Source organism: Oncorhynchus nerka, linkage group LG16 (assembly GCF_034236695.1).
Source record: "Oncorhynchus nerka isolate Pitt River linkage group LG16, Oner_Uvic_2.0, whole genome shotgun sequence".
NCBI classification, from domain to species: domain Eukaryota; kingdom Metazoa; phylum Chordata; class Actinopteri; order Salmoniformes; family Salmonidae; genus Oncorhynchus; species Oncorhynchus nerka.
This window is the reverse complement of record NC_088411.1, coordinates 27,803,770-27,825,181: the sequence shown is the minus strand read 5'-3', so window position 1 is coordinate 27,825,181 and position 21,412 is coordinate 27,803,770. Positions and strand designations below refer to the sequence as shown.

The 21,412-nt window shown below is 42.6% G+C and overlaps 1 protein-coding gene across 2 annotated transcripts in view; it reads right to left on the bottom strand.

Annotated features, from left to right (window-relative positions):
- The window catches only part of epas1b (endothelial PAS domain protein 1b), a 54,728-nt gene that overhangs the window by 23,726 nt on the left and 9,590 nt on the right, over positions 1 to 21,412 (bottom strand). Inside the window, exon 2 of one of the 2 annotated variants that reach the window (XM_029685328.2) lies at positions 1,031 to 1,221. In XM_029685328.2, coding sequence (XP_029541188.2) covers positions 1,031 to 1,221 — 191 coding nt within the window. The remainder of the gene's footprint in view (positions 1 to 1,030; positions 1,222 to 21,412) is intronic. The other variant, XM_029685329.2, reaches the window with a different exon arrangement.

Sequence of the window (21,412 nt, the reverse complement as noted above, 5' to 3'; positions counted from 1 at the left end):
CCTTCTCACTGAACCACCTCTAGGCAGAACACTGAAATAAGTTCAATCTAAGCAAGCCTAAATATCTTATGTTGAGTGAAAATTAACTTAAAATGCTTCTTTTTTTTACCAGGCTAAATTAGCTAACATCATTGCCAGATAACGTTGCATATTTTAACCTTCAAAAAAAGTCTTAATTGAAGTTGTTTATCTTATTTCAAGATATTTTACCTTAATTGTCTTATTAAGATATTTAGGCTTACATAGATTTCACTTGTTGCAGTGAAGTTGCACTGTTTGACCAGGGGAGATGGCAAAGAGAGGCAGGAGATAACCAGGGTGCCATGGCAAGGACCAGAAACTATTGTAAATAATATAGATACATTTTGCATCTGGAGTTGCTTCCGTAGTGTTTTCATGCGATGAAGTCTGATGTCTCCTTATTTCAAAACACAGACATTGTGGAACGCCAGAACAATAAAGAGGTTCCTTTGTCTGTCTTCCGGAGATTCTAATTTTATAAAAGCACGGGAAGGAGGACAAGTGTAATGACCTCCCCCACCCTCCCTCCCAATGCACACACTTCCGCCCTGGATCCAAGAAACTTCCAGAGACATGCTTGCCAGATTCTTCTTTCCTCCATGTCTGTCCCCTCTCACCAAGGATTTACATCATCTGTCCCAGTGCTGTTTCCTTTGTTTACTTCACTGTCACAATTATAGTAGAGGAGGAGGCAGATCAGTGATTCATAATCTCCATCCCATATATCAGTGACCTAATGGGACATTGATATCCTTATAGTAACCAAGTGCAGCAATAAGTATCTTGCTATGACTAGATAACAACACACACACCAGGGATTATGGATTTGATAGTCTTGACAGACAGGTGACATAAGTATATCTTCATAAAACATATGTATTTAGTAATAAGTATATGCTTTATCAGGAGAAAAGTGAAGGCATATGTGTGTGTGTCTGACTACGTGTGTATGTGTGTCTTTGTACGTGTGTGTGTTTGTGTGTGTATGCGTGTATGATATAGCGCTGACCTGGGCCGACGACCTTGCGGGTGCGCAGGAAGCTGATGGCCAGTCTCATGATGGAGGCTTTGTCCAAGTGGGAGCTGACGCTGTGTGGGAGGGGCAGCTGATGGGCCAGCTCGTAGAACCCCTCTGTCTCCTTACTTCGACGACAGCGTGCCGCGTCACGAGACTTCTCCTTCCGCCGTTCCGAACTGCTCCTTGACAGGAAGAGAAGTCAGGTCAGGTGGGGAGGTCAAGGGTCAAATTATCTATAGGCTACAGGTAGAATGTTCCACTCAATTTCCATTTCAATTCCAGTCAATTCAGAAGGCAAACCAAATTCCAATTCCAAATGTTCCTCATTGAAAATGAATGGATTTGAATTTGAATTTCAGTGTACTTCCTGAATTGACTGGAATTTAAATGGAATTGACCCCAAACTTCAACCCAACTCTTAAATAATGTATTGTTTCTTTGTATTCTTTCTCTCAGGACCAGCACCAATCCCCTGCATTGTATACGGTGAGAGGACACAAACTGGCAAACGCGTATAGGATATACTCATTGTGCTCAGCAACAAAAGAGACCCAAATCTCAAGAGAGTCCGTGGCTCAACTTCTTTGAAAGATAAATAGAACCACGCAGAGAATGATTAAGCATGCCATTTTTCCATGTCTTAATATAGCCCTCTAGTCGTCTGTTGTCAATCCTGTCCCTCAGTTCTGTACACAATCTCTGGTGGTTCTCACCATAGAGGTCTAGATAGATACCGTGGGTATAGAAAGTCACCACCCTCTTTCAAAATGTTCACCTTTTGTTGCCTTAAAGCCTACAATTAAAACACATTCAATTTGATGTATTTACACACAGTAAATCACAAAATCCAAGTGAGAATATATATATATTTTTAAACAGTAAGTACAAGTAAAACAGTAAAATTACCTATTTGGATAAGTGAGTTTGGGGACTTGGTAACAATGGTAACAGACTGCAGATGCTGCAATATTCATACTTAACTGTTACTCACAATGCTGTGAGACAGAGTGAAACAGAGAGAGAGAGAGAGAGACTGAGTGAAACAGAGAGAGAGAGAGAGAGAGAGAGAGAGAGAGAGAGAGAAAACAGAGAGAGAGAAACAGAGCAAGAGAGAAACAGAGAGAGAAACAGAGAGAGAGAGAGATAAACAGAGAGAGAGAGAGAGAGAGAAACAGAGAGAAAAACAAAGAGAGAAACAGAGAGAGAAACAGAGAGAGAGAGAGAGAGAGAGAGAAACAGAGAGAGAAACAGAGAGAAAGAAACAGAGAGAGAGAAACAGAGAGAAAGAGAGAGAGAGAAACAGAGAGAAACAGAGAGAGAGAGAGAGAGAGAGAGAGAGAGAGAGAGTAAAAACGCTTGCTAAAGATGCACCCAATTACTGATCCCACGTCCTCTGTCCCCGAAAGCAGGTCAGTACCCAAGCCTTGTCACCACAAACTTCTTAGCTTCTCAAACACACACGTACACACACACACTTTTCTACTTATCGAGACAACAGATTATTAAAGCCATTGTGATAACCATAACCACACACAAAGTGCTCTGAATAACAAATCTTCCAACATCCCAACAAAGACATAACTCTCTTCACACACACTCACAGACAGGTGGGGTTGAAGGTTTTAGGGAAGCGGAGCAGAGAGCACAGACAGGTTCTTTAGCAGTCAATCATATGATAGGATTAGTGGTGTCTTACACCTAAATAGAGCTTAGACGGAGTCCCACTCTCAGAGCGGGGGGTAGTGAGAGTCAGAGTGCACAGAATACTAAGAGTGCGGCGGGAGTCCTGTGGTAGACCCACACAAAGGCATACAGATTTGCAAAAACTGAGAGACACAGACAAAACATTTTGTGTGCTATAGGCTTTGCCTACATCAACAAATTCCAACACAAAAACAGCTTAGGCTGTGGGAAATGGAACCACTCAAATTCATAGACGCGGCTATGGATGTAGCAAACAGAAACATACACAGAGTTAATATATCCCTATTCCAGTGAGCTCAACACAGGCCCAGTGCCAAGAAAATAATTACTGATATAATAGTACTGGAATGTACTTCCTCCATTTTTATAAATTGCTATAAACTCTAACCCCTGATCTCTTCTGAATTCACAATGAATCCAAAACTATGTCAGAACCACATACTACAATAGTAGAGTGTATTAAAGCAAATCAAAAAGAATATGGTGTTTCTGTGTCAAAAAGTTTTGTTATATTTCAGTCTTCTGTGATGTATATAAAGTGTAATATTGGAATTTAAACTCAATGTAATACATTTCAACTCTGTGTATGTGAGGTGTCTACTTTAGTTTCAAAGTAGATTTGTTTATGACGACCAATATACACACTGTGTGACCCTGATTTAGCCCACTGCAGTAAAAGGTTCTGTGTGACCCTGATTTAGCCCACTGCAGTAAAAGGTTCTGTGTGACCCTGATTTAGCCCTCTGCAGTAAAAGGTTCTGTGTGACCCTGATTTAGCCCTCTACAGTAAAAGGTTCTGTGTGACCCTGATTTAGCCCTCTGCAGTAAAAGGTTCTGTGTGACCCTGATTTAGCCCTCTACAGTAAAAGGTTCTGTGTGACCCTGATTTAGCCCTCTGCAGTAAAAGGTTCTGTGTGACCCTGATTTAGCCCTCTGCAGTAAAAGGTTCTGTGACCCTGATTTAGCCCACTGCAAAAGGTTCTGTGTGACCCTGATTTAGCCCTCTGCAGTAAAAGGTTCTGTGTGACCCTGATTTAGCCCTCTGCAGTAAAAGGTTCTGTGTGACCCTGATTTAGCCCTCTGCAGTAAAAGGTTCTGTGTGACCCTGATTTAGCCCTCTGCAGTAAAAGGTTCTGTGTGACCCTGATTTAGCCCTCTGCAGTAAAAGGTTAAACAAGAAAAAGGGGTTGAGTCTGACAAAAGGAGAAGAGAGGCTGCCAAAAAAGCTACAATTACACTAAACCACAAAAGGGTGAGGTAAGATGGGTGGATATACAAGATAGGGTGAAAGAACGGCAGGTTGAAGAAATTGTAAAAGACTTGTAAGTGATGGTAATAGTGTGTAAGGAATTTGGTTTCCTTGGTGTGTTGTCTGCCCAGGGATGCGGTTTGCTGGCGGTTTTACTGTGGCATGGCACGTGGCACAAGGAGGGTGAACTCTGTGTGCCCTGAGCCCTGGCACACCACAGCTACTGTGGTCACATGCCACACACAGTAAAAGATGGTGTATGTTCAGGGGTTTGAATTTTTGTGACTTTTAAAAGCCACAAGATAAGAGTATGAATAAACTGCCAAGACAAACAATGAATAAAATAGCAAACTAGTTGAAAACTAAACAAAGCAACAGAATCCTTTACTTTGATATCAAGTTTTCTTTGCTTCAAATCAGTTCACTCAGTATATTATTTATTTGGTTTTCACTGAGAGATTTATTTGGGTCTTGGCAAAGGTTCCCAAAATATTATATCTGACAGGACTTGGCAGGAACTCACTCGATAAGTGGCAAGACTGATCTGAGGTGGACTTGGACTGAGAGTGGTGGCACCAATTTGTTGTTGTCCAGACCTAGATCTTGTTCTGTTTCCTCCCTCAGTTTTGGATAAACACCGGACTGTGGTGTTCTGAGGAGTTGGTGCTTTGGCTCTGCGCCAGGGTAAGAAGCTCAGACGTTCAAGTCGTTCCCCACAATAGGGTCCCATTTTTGCCAACATCAACAGAAACAACACCCCACCGCCTCCTTCCTCCCTCTCTTGTCCAATTTGTACCAGAGAATAAATCGACATTAAGCTGGTTTCCACAGAGACCGCCTTGGTTTCCACAGAGACCGCCTTGGTTTCCACAGAGACCGCATTGGTTTCCACAGAGCCTTGGTTTCCACAGAGACCGCCTTGGTTTCCACAGAGACCGCCTTGGATGGAACGGTGTCACAGAGGCCATGTTCTAAAAACAGGAGACATTTTCCTTTCCTGTGTTGTATCCCATCGGCCAAAGGAAGATGGCGGAGCTGACTTCCCTGAGGCTCTGGAGGGATTCTGCAATAGCATACTGTTATCTTGCTTCATCTTGCTACACACCATGTCCTACTATCTGTCATTTTAGCCCTCAAACAGACAAGGAATTGATTTATTGCAAAGTCATCATTGTTTTATCTATGGTTGGGAGTAAGAGTGATCAGTTAGGAATCTTGCCATGGCCATGCACTCTGACCTCTTGTGGACAATAATACACAATCCGGGGCATTTAACTGGAGGCAATGGAGATGTGTAGTTCAGTGGAGGCTGCTGAGGGGAGGACGGTTTATAATAATGGTTGGAATGAAGCTAATGGAATGGCATCAAACACATAGAAACCGTGTGCTTTTTTTCCCTCCTTTTTTTTACCCCCTTTTTCTCCCCAATTTCGTGGTATCGAATTGTTAGTAATTACTATCTTGTCTCATCGCTACAACTCCCATACAGGCTCGGGAGAGACGAAGGTCGAAAGTCATACGTCCTCCGAAACACAACCCAACCGCACTGCTTCTTAACACAGCGCGCCACCAACCCGGAAGCCCGCTGCACTAATGTGTCAGAGGAAACACCATGCACCTGGCGACCTTGGTTAGCGCACATTGCACCCAGCCCGCCACAGGAGTCACTGGTGCGCGATGAGACAAGGATATCCCTACCGGCCAAACCCTCCCTAACCCGGATGACGCTAGGCCAATTGTGCGTCGCCCCACGGACCTCCCAGTCGCGGCCAGCTGCGACAGAGCCTGGGCGCAAACCCAGAGTCTCTGGTGGCACAGCTAGTGCTGTGATGCAGTGCCCTAGACCACTGCGCAACCTGGGAGGCCTGAAACCGTGTGCTTGATACCATTCCACCCGCCTGTCTTCCCCAATTAAGGTGCCACCAACCTCCTGTGGTGTAGTGAAGAGCTACTGTGGGTCAATATCTTATCGGGGTGTTTTTACAATGACCCTTGTCACGTTAAACTATCTCAGAGGTCTGACCTCATTAACCCTGTTCATGTGATTTAGCCAGTGTCCACTCCTCACTGTCTGGCTAGTATCTGCGTGTGTGTGAGTGTGTGCGCGTGCGCAGCTAGTGGTGCCACTGTTTGATAGTCTGCCCTATTGTACTGCTCAGTCCCAGTGGAAGATCCAGGATATGAAACAATGGAGTCCCAGCACTGTTCGGGCACTGAGCCTCCCAGTGTACTCAGCGACCCCTCTCACAGGAGACAGTAGCCAATACAGATCCATCCACCGAAGAGTTCAAACAGTCTAAACATCAATCATCAGACGACCCTTTAATCCAACTACATACCCAACAGCCCATGAAGTCTACAGTCTGACCCCAAGTTGGTCAATACGTCAACCCAGTTCACAGTGAGCCCGGCTTCAACCCTGACATCCAGGGGTGAGCCAACTGGCCATTACTTACAATCCCCAAGAGTCTATCAGGTCTGCAACAGGCTTGTGTTTCATTCTAACTGTCAAGTGGCATAATTAACTATTGTCAAAAGTGAAGCAAAGCTGCTCTGAAGGCTTGTTTAATGGTTATTTGGTCAAAAAGAAAAAGGGAGCATTTTGACAGAGTGATCATCAGGCTTCAACGATCTGCCTAGAGGTCGTCTACTACTAAGCTGCCTAGAGGTCGTCTACTACTAAGCTGCCATGCTGCTAGAGGTGGTTGTTGTGTGTGAGAGAGAATGTGTGTGCTTGTGGACAAGAGAGAATGAGAAAGAACAGAGGGAACGAGAGAGAGAATTTTTGCACAAAGAGAAAAAAAAATGTGTACAGTATGCAGACTCAACAAGACAAGAGAGAAAGAGAGAACAACAGAATTTCAGCATTAACAGAAGAAGAAAACATGAAGATGAAGAGAGACTCAACAAGCCTGTTCAGGTTGAAACATGGAAACCGCTTACTGAGGTTTCCTCATTCTTTGTCTCCTGAAATCCATCTGTATATCAAAGTTATCTACAAAACACATCAGAAGCCCGGGGACTAGGCAGAGATTACAGGGCCTTAAAATGTATTTCTTTTGAGGTACCATGTCAACACAGACCCCTATCACTGAACCACACATCTCTCTCATCTCCTTGAGAAGCATTGGAAAAACATAATGTTTTTTTTTTTTTACATTCAGGGTCAGAACAGGCTAGTGGTAATCATCTTAGATTTGCCAGCATGTAAACACAATTCAAGTGTAGCACTAAATGGGCATAGTATAGCTGATATACAGTGCATTCGGACCCCATAATGACAAAGCGAAAACAGGTTATTATAAATGTTTGCTAATGTATTAAAAATCTAAAACAGAAATACCTTATTTAAGTATTCAGACTCTTTGCTATGAGACTCGAAATTGAGCTCAAGTGCATCCTGTTTTCATTTACCATCCTTGAGATGTTTCTACAACTTGATTGGAGTCCCACCTATGGTAAATTCAATTGATTGGACATTATTTGGAAAAGCACACACCTGTCTATATAAGGTCCCACAGTTGACAGTGCATGTCAGAGCAAAAACCAAGCCATGAGGTCGAAGGAATTGTCCATAGAGCTCCGAGACAGGATTGTGTCGAGGCACAGATCTGGGGAAGCATCATTGAAGGTCCTCAAGAACCATCATTCTTAAATGGAAGAAGTTTGGAACCACCAAGACTCTTCCTAAAGCTGACTGCCGGGCGACACTGAGCAATCGGGGGAGAAGGGCCTGGTCAGGGAGGTGACCAAGAACCCGATGGTCACTCTGACAGAGCTCCAGAGGTCCTCTGTGGAGATGAGAGAACCTCCCAGAAGGACAACCATCTCTGCAGCACTCCACCAATAAGGCCTTTATGGTAGAGTGTCCAGACGGAAGCCACTCTTCAGTAAAAGGCACATGACAGCCCTCTTGGAGTTTGCCAAAAGCCACCTAAAGGACTCTCCGACCATGAGAACCAAGATTCTCTGGTCTGATGAAATCAAGATTGAACTGTTTGGCCTGAATGCCAAGCATCACGTCTAGATTGATTGCCAAACTTGTAGTATCAAACCCAAGAAGACTTGAGGCTGTAATCGCTGCCAAAGGTGCTTCAACAGAGTACTGAGTAAAGCTACACACTAGAACTAGCTACACACAGTATGTATTTGATTAGTGGAGGCTGTTGAGGGGTTAAGACGGCTTATAATAATGTCTGGAACAGAGCTAATACCATTCCATTTATTCTGCTCCAGCCATTACCACGAGCCCGTTCACCCCAATTAAGGTACCACTAACCTTGTGACCGACCACTCACAATACACACAACACAGCAGTCAATCAATCTAGTCTTATGACCTTACATGCCTTGTACCTTGATGTCTACACAAGCAATGTCATCATTCATTTCAAATGTGTTGATACGCTTGTCCATTTCAGAATGTTCAGTGCACAGACAGACACCACATTAAATATCATGATAATTAAATGGATACAGTTTTCTTTGGGGGAAAAAGTGTTAGAGGGATTTAATCTTATTTTTACTGCACTCAGTATCACTTGACGTTTCATGAGAAGCCTACCTTATCTTGCTTAACAAGTTTCAAGTTTTAATGTCACATTTAAAAAAAAATGTAATCAGGCAAGACAGTTAAGAACAAATGCTTACTTACAATGATGGCCTACCCCAGGCAAACCCTCCTCTTACCCGGACGACGCTGGGCCAATGGCGCACTATCCTATGGGACTCTTGATCATGATACAGCCCAGGATGGAACCCAGGTCTGTAGTGCCGCCTCTAGCACTGCAATGCCTTAGAACACTGTGCCACTCGGTCCCACATGTACAAGTACAGCTTTGAGCTTTCTTGCAAGCTCAAAACCCAACAATGCAATAATCAATAACAATGTATTACTAGAAAAAAAACACTAGAAAAAAAACACACAAGAAATAAGAATAAGAAATATGAAATACACAATAAAGTAAGTAAGCATACTATATACAGGAAATATTTAAAAAGTCAGTTCCAATACCATATTTAAGTGTGCAGGAATACTGGAGTGATAGAGGTAGATATGTTTAGGGGTAAGGTGACTAGGCAACAGAATATAAGATAGAGTAGCAGCAGCTTGTATGTGAGTGGGTGTGTGCATGTGTAGAGACAGTATTAATGTATGTGCATATTACATGTGAGTGAGCAAATTATGGAGTGAGTGTTTGTGTGTGTGTGTTGGAGTGACAGTGTGTGTGAGTGTGTGTTGGAGTGACAGTGTGTGTGAGTGTGTTGGAGTGACAGTGTGTGTGAGTGTGTAGGGCCCTGTGAGTGTGAGTGTGTAGGGCCCTGTGAGTGTGAGTGTGTAGGGCCCTGTGAGTGTGAGTGTGTAGGGCCCTGTGAGTGTGCATAGAGAAAGTGCACAAATTGAACTAAAAGTTCAATAGAGATACAAGGTAAACTCAGTCCGTGTAGCTATTTTGTTAGCTATTTACAGGTTGTGTTGCTTGGGGATAGAAGCTGTCAGACTTGATGCACCGGTAAATCTTGCCGTGCAGCAGCAGAGAAAATAGTCTATGGTTTGGGTGGTCTTTGACGATTTTCCGGGACTTTTATTTCTTTTAACAGGCTTACAAAGACACATGACTGCTCAACAAGATTGTGAGAAGTCTGCCCCCCCCCAAAAAAAATCTATCAAATCCTACAAAAAAATGTCCATTACTTATAATCAACATAATAACTCACATTTTCTGGTGCTGCAGGATTATTTTCCTGCTGTTACAAACTGGCTCAAATTACGATCCTACATCTGTAGGAAAACAGTGAGCTTTTAAGCTCTGCCAGATCATGATGTAACAGTACAATGACAGAGTTGCCTTTGATATTGTCTGTTTCATTTACACATATTCACCCCTAGCTTACGCATTTCACCTGATTTAGCACCTGGCTGAGAGATGCAGAGCCGCTACACTTTCTCCATTCCAACACATTCCTGTAATGTGAGTCAGTATGAATAGATATGCAGTTCAGAACTTGTGGATCTCCGTCCAGCACATTTCGTCAGCCATTGTTTCTCTATTCACTGTCGCTGCTAGCGTGTGTCTGTGTCGTAAACCTGCGCATTAATTATAGGAAGCTGGTAAAAACAGAACGATGGCATGACCCTTCTATAGACTGTATAGACATGGGACCAAGATCTGTCCCTTTAGCTTTTCAATGTGAGACGAGGACAGGGGGTACTGAGTCAGTAGAGGAGAAAGCATTAGCGTCGTTCCACCTAAAAAAGCACAAGAAAAGGATTTCGACACACACTAACTCAGATTTTCTGAAATCCTTTCTGTAGTTAGAAACAGATAAGATTAGCATTCCTGGAAAATTATTTTGTTGAAATATAATTTGATCTCTAAGAAATTGAGCTACTTATTGCACCCAAATTGGCTATTTTAATATATAGGATTCAAATAATATCCAATAAATATAGTACCTAACATCCGATTTGGACCTAACTTTTTTCTAACAATGAGAGACATGAGGAATCCAAAGAGATGGTCAAAAACCACCCACAGACTTTTATTTCAAACATAACAATAAAATATCTCATTTACATAAGTATTCAGACCCTTTGCTATGAGACTCTAAATTGAGCTCAGGTGCATCCCGTTTTCATTTACCATCCTTGAGATGTTTCAACAACTTGATTGGAGTCCACCTGTTGTAAATTCAATGGATTGGACATGATTTGGAAAGGCACACACCTGTCTACAGTTGAAGTCGGAAATGTACATACACCTTAGCCAAGTACATTTAAACTCCGTTTTTCACAATTCTTGACATTTCATCCGAGTATCAATTCCCTGTTTTTGGTCAGTTAGGATCACCACTTTATTTTAAGAATGTGAAATGTCAGAATAATAGGAGAGAGAATGATTTATTCCAGCTTTTATTTCTTTCATCATATTCTCAGTGGGTCAGAAGTTTACATACACTCAATTAGTATTCTGTAGCATTGCCTTTAAATTGTTTAACTTGGGTCAAACATTTCAGGGAGCCTTCCACAAGCTTCCCACAATAAGTTGGGTGAATTTTGGCCCATTGCTCCTGACAGAGCTGGTGTAACTGAATCAGGTTTGTAGGCCTCCTTGCTCGCACACGCTTTTTCAGTTCTGCCCACAAATGTTCTATAGGATTGAGGTCAGGGCTTTGCAAAGGCCACTCCAATACCTTGACTTTGTTGTACTTAAACCATTTTGTCACATCTTTGGAAGTATGCTTGGGGTCATTGTCCATTTGGAAGACCCATTTGCGACCAAGCTTTAACGTTCTGACTGATGTCTTGAGATGTTGCTTCCGTATATCCACATAATTTCCCTTGCCATCTATTTTGTGAAGTGCACCAGTCCCTCCTACAGCAAAGCACCCATACAGGATGATGCTGTCACCACCATGCTTCACGGTTGGGATGGTGTTCTTCGGCTTGCAAGCCTCCCCCTTGTCTTCCAAACATAACGATGGTCATTATGGCCAAACAGTTCCATTTTTGTTTCCCAGGACATTTCTCCAAAAAGTACGATCTTTGTCCCCATGTGCAGTTGCAAACCGTAGTCTGGCTTTTTTAATGTCGGTTTTGGAGCAGTGGCTTCTTCCTTGTTGTGTGACCTTTCAGGTTATGTCGATATAGGACTTGTTTTACTGTGGATATAGATACTTTTATACCTGTTTCCTCTAGCATCTTCGTGGCAGGGTAGCCTAGTGGTTAGAGCGTTGGACTAGTAACCAAAAAGTTGCAAGTTTGAATCCCCAAGCTGACAAGGTACAAATCTGTCATTCTGCCCCTGAACAAGGCAGTTAACCCACTGTTCCTAGGCTGTCATTGAAAATAAGAATTTGTTTCTAACTGACTTGCCTAGTTAAATAAAGGTTTAAAAAAAGGTCCTTTGCTGTTGTTCTGGGATTGATTTGTACTCTTCATCTCTAGGAGACAGAACACGTCTCCTTCTTGAGTGATATGACAGCTGTGTGGTCCCATGGTGTTTATACTTGTGTACTATTGTTTGTACAGATGCACATGTCACCTTCAGGAGTTTGGAAATTGCTCCCAAGGATGAACCAGACTTGTGGAGGTCTACAATTTTCTTTCTGAGGTCTTGGCTGATTTCTTTTGATTTTCCCATGATGTCAAGCAAAGAGGCACAGAGTTTGAAGGTAGGGTTTGAAATACATCCACAGGTACACCTCCAATTGACTCAAATGATGTAAGTTAGCCTATCAGATGCTTCTAAAGACATTGCATAATTTTCTGGAATTTTCCAAGCTGTTTAAAAGGCACAGTCAACTTATTGTATGTAAACTTCTGACCCACTGGAATTGTGATACAGTGAATAAGTGAAATAATCTGTCTGTAAACAATTGTTGGAAAAATTACTTGTGTCAAGCACAAAGTAGATGTCTTAATCGACTTGCCAAAACTTATCCATAAACTTATAGTTTATTAACAAGAAATTTGTGGAGGGGTTGAAAAATGAGTTTTAATGACTCCAACCAAAGTGTATGTAAACTTCTGACTTCAACTGTATATAAGGTCCTGAATGTGACAGTGCATGTCAGAACAACAACCAAGCCAAGAGGTTGAAGGAATTGTCCATAGAGCTCAGAGACAGGATTTTGTCGAGGTACAGATCTGGGGAAGGGTACCAAAAAAAATGTCTGCAGCATTGAAGGTTCCCAAGAACACAGTGGCCTCCATCATTCTTAAATGGAAGAAGTTAGGAACCACCAAGACTCTTCCTAGAGCTGGACACCTGGTCAAACTGAGGAATCGGAGCAGAAGGGCCTTGGTCAGGGAGGTGACCAAGAACCTGATGGTCACTCTGATAGAGCTCCAGAGGTCCTCTGTGGAGATGGGAGAACCTTCCAGAAGGACAACCATCTCTGCAGCACTCCACCAATAAGGCCTTTATGGTAGAGTGGGCCAGACGGAAGCCACTCCTCAGTAAAAGGCACATGACAGCCCGCTTGGAGTTTGCCAACAGGTACCTAATGGACTCTCAGACCATGAGAAACAAGATTCTCTGGTCTGATGAAACCAAGATTGAACTCTTTGGCCTGAATGGCAAGCATCACATCTGGAGGAAACCTGGCACCATCTGTACGGTGAAGCATGGTGATGGCAGCATCATGCTATGGGGATGTCTTTCAGTGGCAGGGACTGGGAGACTAGTCAGGATTGAGGGAAAGATGAACAGAGCAAAGCACAGAGAGATCCTTGATGAAAACCTGCTCTGAGCACTCAGGACCTCAGACTGGGGCGAAGGTTCACCTTCCAACAGGACAACAAACCTAAGCACACAGCCAAGACAACGCAGGTGTGGCTTCGGGACAAGTCTCTGGTTGTCCTTGAGTGGCCCAGCCAGAACCCGGACTGGAACCCGATTGAACATCTCTGGAGAGACCTGAAAATAGCTGTGCATTGACGCTCCCCATTTAATCTGACAGAGCTTGAGAGGATCTGCAGAGAAGAATGTGAGAAACTCCCCAAATACAGGTGTGCCATGATCACTATGATCTATGATCACTGCCAAAGGTGCTTCAACAAAGTACTGAGTAAAGTGTCTGAATACTTAAGTAAATTTCATATTTCAGTTGTTGTTTTAAAAAAAATTAAAACTGTTTTTGCCTTGTCATTATGGGGTATTTTGTGTAGATTGATGAGGGGGGGGGGTATAATTGAATACATTTTAGAATAAGGCTGTAACGTTAACATTTTGGGGGAAAATAAAGGGGTCTGAATACTTTTCGAATGCACTGTAGGTACCATTGATTTGCATTGGATTTGTGCCACAAATTAAACAAAGTTAGCATTTCAAAAAGTGACCAGGTAAACAACAACAAAGCATGGGGGCACTCTCATACCTTATCCATAAACTGCTTACAGGGTAAGGAAACCAATATGTACATTTGTATTTGGTTGAACTAACCTTTTAACATTGAAGGGAAAAGCACCATCTAGGGGCCAGAATCTTTGGGGCAATTAATTAGCTTTTAACAAAATAATGTTGCATGAATGCTAATCTTATTTATTTCAAACGACAGAAATGGTTTTAGAACAATCTGAGATGATGGGTGTTATGGCTTGCAGAAATGACATGGAACGACCCAGCATGTATTCTGATAAATTCAGGGCCCCTTGGCAGAGAATGCATACCTGACATTCTCTACTGTTCTCTACATCACCTGACATTAACGCTGATGTTACTTAAACTCCTAGCTGTGGCAAGTCACAAGGCCCCAGGGGCCCAGGCACATTGTTAAGGAGGATTAAAAAAGGCAGAACAAGTCTGACATTTTGAGATGTAGCTATGATTGAAGAGCTATGAAGAGCAGTGTGTTGAACTTTGTAAGAGTTTAATGTGATACAATAGTGTGATATACAGTAGTATGTAGGATCTTAATTTGAGCCAGTTTGCTACAGCAGAAAAAATAATCCTGCAGCAAGAGGAAACGTTCATTAGTATGGGGATTATAATTCATGGACATTTTTGTAGGGGTTGATGCATGCAGTGTGAGGGAAAATCAAGTCTGAAATTTCAAAGTTGAAATGATAAACTTCAGAATCCCTTTTTGAACCTCAAATACACTACATGTTCTACATTTGCTGCATTGCAGGAACATTCTCCTGCAAAAGGGAGATCAAATTAAGATCCTACACATATAAGCATGTTGAACTCAGTGCACTGTTGCTCCAGAGTCATGAGATTGCCTAGTACCAGAGTGATCCTCATCCAGTAGGGGTGTTACCTAATGAGGACCAGTCTGGTTCACACATTCTGTTGGTAAACGTCTAGGCAACAAATACACTTGGGAGTAGCAATATCCATTTCCCCTCATTTTCTTTGGGAATTCTTTCTTTTCCATCAACCTTTTTTGAGTTATGGGCAATTCCACTGTAAGGGAATTCCACTGTAAGGGAATTCCACTGTAAGGGAATTCCACTGTAAGGGAATTGCGTTGAGACTCCGATTTTCCACTTTAAAATGTATGCCAAACAAAAACCATAGCTGTCAAAGTTTAACAAACCAGACAACTGGTTTATTTTACCAATTTACATAGAACATTTTGCTAAAACACACATATGGATGCAAAGTTTGGTAACAGAAGTTTGGTAAACTATCCCTGGGTTTTTAACTGTACTACACAAAAAAAATCATAATTATGGATATGAATGTCATTCTCTTTATGGTAATGTCTCCTAAATACATACACAAAGTTAGACATATGCAATATCCACCTTTGCATATTTGAGTATTATTCTACACACTAGCTATTATTTTAACCCCCAAACAAGACCAAATTTGGTTGGTCCAACTGGACCAAATCTGAACCTATCGTAGACGTCTATGTTTCACAAATTTGGATTTCAAAGTACAGCACAGTAGAGCTCAGTCGAGTACAATACAGTACAGTACAGTAGAGCTCAGTACAGTACAGTAGAGTTCTGTACAGTACAGTACAATGCAGTACATTATAGTGTATTCAACTCAGCTGTGGTCTGTATTGAACTCTACTCTATGTTACTCTAGAGCACAGTACTCTACTGTGCTCTACTATACTGTGCTGTGCTCTCCAAACTTGTGAAACATAGACGTCTATGATTGGTTCAGATTTGGTCTGGTCCGGACTGGACCAATTTGGTAACAGAATTTAGAGTTTTAACCACTTTATAATTTGTAAACCAAATAGATATCAATAACATCAATATAACTAATTGGTAGTTCTACCTTTACTTGGTACTTCTGTGATCTTTCCTTATCTTCCCTCCTCATGAGAGACATAAATGAGAAAATATCTTAAAGATCTCAAAGGGACAGGATTCTTAAACTTACACAAGGCAAATCATTTCTCCAAAACGAAATACAAGTGTTGATATTAGTTGGCAGGGAACTTTATGCCTACATTATTCTGTTAAAAGCCCTTTTGCAACCTTTGCCTATTCCAATACTTAGGTTAGAAAATTGTTGAATAATTTATAGTGTATGCCTTAATTTATTTAAAAAATATAGACTCTTAGCTTGCACTTGACACCAGATTTGACATGCCCCGTTCCGGCTGGATTCCAATAGGAATTACACATCCCTTTGCAAGCCGGCATAATGCAGGCCTGATTTTGCCTGTAAACCATGAGTTTCAGGCCACTGTAATTATGGTAAAACTAGGCCCTCAAAATAACGCCTTCTGAAATGTGTTATATTGTGCTAAAGAATTCTATTTGAATGGTAACATATTCACTTAGGATCTCACTTGGGGATGGCCAGAGGACAAAAAATCTATGAACACAACAACCATGTCTCTTTCATTAACAAATACAGTCATGGGTGGTAACTCTATAATTAATTAAAAAGGCAAGGCACTCTTAGAAATATGCAAATAAGGCTAAACACTTAACAGTGAGTTAATTTAACACTGAAAAGTGTGGAACCGTATAGACACTGGACCAGTGTGAAATGTTGATTTAACACTGGAGAATTTGCTCTGCAGAAAAACCTCAGGGGCCTTGCTTTACCTCCTATTTCAACCAAAACCTATATCAAAAAACGCCCCCATTGACACTGAGTGACAGCCTACGTTAAAATAATGAGTCTGCCACACCTCCACTTTTTCCTGTTTTTGATTAACATGTCAGTCAAAGACATTGCTTCAACATACCTAACCTAACCTAGCACTCCAACCAAACTTTTTCCCCCCACATTTAGCAGTAGTGACAAACAGGGCGGTTTCAGGTTTTCTTCATCTGAATTTGGCTATAGCTTATGAACAGTTGGGGCTATTAGCTAGTATCATTGCATAACAGAAACTAAAAGAAAAAAAAATATCTCAACATTTCTCCCAACAATTTAAATCAACACCTACATACAAAAAAAACATCTCCGTGATGAGGGACCAAAACAAAGTGTTGCTCTCTTCAGGAATCATTGTCACTCTCTCTCTCTTCTCCAGCCCTCCCTCTCAGTCTCTCCAGCTTACATAAGTAGCAAAGAATTTATCATTAAACACCTATGCGCTAGCTACATTCCTCTCACCTGTACAGGTTTTGTTTAATATTTGGTATTTTCATGCACTATTTGTTGTGCCTGGAGTACAACAGAAACACCATTAGAGTTAGGAAGAGCTAAGGGGCCAGATTTGTATTTTAAGCACCAAAAGAAGGTTACTCACACGGCTTCCATTTTCACCATCTGTATTCAATAAAAAATGTAATGTCGATAAAGGTGGTTTCAGGTCACATAATTCGAACAGACCATACGCCTCCCTCCCACACACACACAGACACACAAGCACGCACGCACGCACACACACACACACAGACACACACACACGCACACGCACACACACACAGACACACGCACACAGACACACACACACACACACACACACACACACACACACACACACACACACACACACACACACACACACACACACACACACACACCTTCCATGCTTACAGTCTGTCTTCCTGTGGTAGTGGCGTCTTGCTAAACACAAACAGCGAACAATACGGCCCGGGCTAATCTCTGATCCTCTGGAACATAGTGTTCCTGCACACAGTCAAACAAACAGCGCCCGCCAGCTAGCCACCAGCCGCCAGCCCAACCAAGTGCAGCGCAGCCCAACGAGCTGCTCTCAATCAGGGGAAGGGAGATAAGAGGAGATGGCTGATCCATCTGATACACTCACTGAAAGGCATGATGGGATCACGCCCAGTCCGTTCTGACGATGGCTGCCCCCTGCTCCCCCTTCCCACGCCATAACGGCCACCCACATCTTCATGTTCATAACTTGATGTGCCACACCACACATCTGTCTATCATTCTCCCCTCGTGCCACTTCAACATCTTAATGAGATTGTCAACAAATATTTGACATCTTAACAGGCAAGACCACCTGCATAGCGGCCACAGGCACATTTTTCTGGAGGATAAACATTCTTCTGTGATTTTCTGACTGTGATGGGCTAATATTCAAAAACACAGGTGGCGGACCACAGTTGCCCAGTGCCGCTCTGCCACTGCATACAAACTAGGCAACCGCTGCCTTGGCAGAATAATGATTTAAGTGAGAGTGAGGGAAGGAGGGAGTGGCTAGAGTTGTTTCATCGCCTTTCATCTTTCTCCACTGTTTCATCAGATAACAGCTGAAAATGATGTGATTTAAGTATAATCTCAAGATTAGGATTTAGTAAAAAGATTAGGATTTAGTAAAAAGATTAGGATTTAGTGAGAAGGAAATGCACCTCTGATCCATGCTTTTACTGTCACAGTGTCTCCCTGCCTACCTCCAATGCAAAATGACTCATTTCAAATGACGTTGGTTGATGAACTACTATACCACACACGTTAGAATTTATGCAGTTGAGTTGCTGTCCAGCATGTGGACATTTATTTGATGTGTTTGTATTTTTTGTACTTGTATCTCTTTATCTCCCTAATTTCGTGATATCCAATTGGTAATTAGTCTTGTCTCATCGCTGCAACTCCCCTACGAACTCGGGAGAGGCGAAGGTCGAGCGCCATGCATCCTCCGAAACACGACCCTGCCAAGTCGCACTGCTTGTTTTGGCACATTCTAATAGTAACTTCCAAGCCACAACTACATGGGCAGACACAGGCTTTATAAGGCTTGCAGTCTGGGCCAAAGAGCTGCCTATCCTATATGAGTACCATCAGCTCAATACAATAGTGTGTCATAAGGGCCCAAGATGTGTATAAAAACCTTATGATTCATAGCTTCAAAGACATAGGGGCTTAGTGGGTGAAGTTCTATACAGACATACTAATATCTCCAGTAAAAAGGGGGTATTGACGGGAATGGGCCTGGGACTGAGGGCTGGTCTGGGGCCAGCTGACGTGAGCAAGGGCATTGCGGTAAAGCTGGCTGGAGGAAGAGGAAGCTGGGGGCTGGAAGGACCAGGTGACAGTTTACTAAAGAAGGTTTACAACAACAACTTGCAGAGACGCAGATGAAGTTGAATGGAGAGAGGGGGGGGGAGAGAAGACAGGGATATGGAGAATACCAAGAATTCAGCCCCTCCCCCATGCTGTTTCTCCAGCGGGGTTGGGGTTGGGATTTCAGAAGCCTGTGTTCCCGACCCCTCCTGAGACCTTGTCACAATAAACGGCATGTTTCAGTTTAGAGACACCATACAGCTGGGAAATACTGTTTCCCTCTCTATCTCTTTAAAACCCTCACATTAAACTCGAAAATAGCCCTAAAACCTCACACAAGCACAGTGGTCTTACACAGAGGTCGTTTTTTGTGCCACTAGCCTGCCATTTAAAGCTCCATCAAATTACTGTGAAAGAGAAACCAAACTGAGACCTTACTCATTATCTTGGAGAGTATAAGGTGTGTCTGTGTGTATCTGTGTGTGTGTGTGTGTGTCGGTGTCTGTGTCTGTGTCGGTGTGTGTCTGTGTCTGTGTCTGTGTGTCGGTGTCGGTGTCGGTGTCGGTGTCTGTGTCTGTGTCTGTGTGTGTGTCTGTGTCTGTGTCTGTGTGTGTGTGTGTGTTTCTGTGTGTGTGTGTGTGTGTGTGTGTGTGTGTGTCTGTGTGTCTGTGTGTGTCTGTGTGTGTCTGTGTGTGTCTGTGTGTCTGTGTGTCTGTGCATGAGTAAAGTTCTGGATTAGAGAGCAAAAATCTTTAGTGCCAAGTCTCCTAGGGGCACTTACCTGACACAACATGTATAACACTGCCTGGCCCTCTCTAGGCTCTCTTCTCTTTTCTCTCCTCAACGCCAGTCAGGCATCTACTCAATGTCAAGTCATATTCAATACTGATGGAAAGAACTAAACCACTACAAGGCCCCATTCGATCCACTACTTTGAAAAGGATCCCAGAAAAATTGAGGTAAGACAGACACAGACCTTCCAGAGGTGTGGGACCAGTAACCACACACATTTGGTTGATGTCTCTCAGTGTGAATTTGGTTAATCTCTCTTCATACCATGGCCAATCTGTAATCATGGCCTAGAGGAAAAATGTTGAGTGGGGTATGTCAATGTTTGGGTAATGTTCGGATAGCGCTGTGGCAAGGCAGTGGGCACAGTGCCAGCTCTGTCTGCACAGGCCAATGGACTGAATAGCTGAGTTGACAGGGGCTTTGGCCAAAGCAGGGCCTTTCTACTCCCTAACAGGCTACTGGCTCCTTTAGAGGACCCATCACAGAACAAGCCACACACACACGCACACACAGAGAGAGAGAGACTGAGAGACGGAGAGACGGGGAGAAAGAGAGACAGAGAGACAGAGAGAGAGAGAGACAGAGAGACGGGGAGAAAGAGAGAGAGAGAGAGAGAGAGACAGAGAGAGAACCCCATAATAAAAGGTGACATAACCTCACGAAAGCCACAAACCAAAACAGACCAGCACTAAGTGACTGGTGTAGAAAGCCAGAATGCTTTCTCAGTTCAGTGCTAGCTATGAGAATAAATGTTGTGGTGACAGTACGTGAAAAACATGGGAATAGACAGATCCTTTACTTATGAAACGTATGATAAATGAATGGGGGAAAAAGTGGATACTTACATTTGTCATGCAGCTTGTACATTGTTATTGTATAGCCATATGAGAACAGTAAGTAAATAAACACATCAAATAATCCCATAAGTGGATCCTTTCACAATAACACATGGTCTATAAAACTAAGTATGCAATATCACCGCTGAAATAAACATTGCTGTGCAAGCCAGGCCAGAAGCAATGATTCACCCCATTGACAATACCATAAAGACTAGTTATTTAAACTTGCAATAAATGGCAAGGCCTAATACACACACACACACACACACACACACACACACACACACACACACACACACACACACACACACACACACACACACACACACACACACACACACACACACACACACACACACACACACACACACACACCCTTGGGGCTTTCTCTTTTTAATCTCTAACCTCATTGAACCAGTGATCTGGTAGTCTTCTCTAAGATGGCCGTCTCTTGTGTTGAATAAGTTGTTATGTCTAATGGGAAACCCTTCTCTGCCCAAAGGAAATGTCACTTCATTCTCTACAGCCCCTCCAGTCCATGATTTCCTGATCATAAAGATTTAGTGTCCCTGTTCGATTCTTAATACCTGTCTTGTTTATGTTCTGGATGTTTGGGGTTGATCTGATAGTGTGTGTTTGAGAAAGCTCTTCTGTGCAGTCACGAGGCTGGCGCAGACTGAGAGGCGCTCATCTCATTACTAGACTCTCTCACACTGCTCTCCTCATGGGGATATGGTGTCTCTATCTAACCCTTTTACTCAAACAATACAGAAAATGCTCCAGAACTAAAGGACGCACATATCCACTGTCTTCTCCTAGGGAGCCGGAGGAGAGCTAAGGAGCTAAGAATTAGAAGATGTTAAATATATTTTTCATGA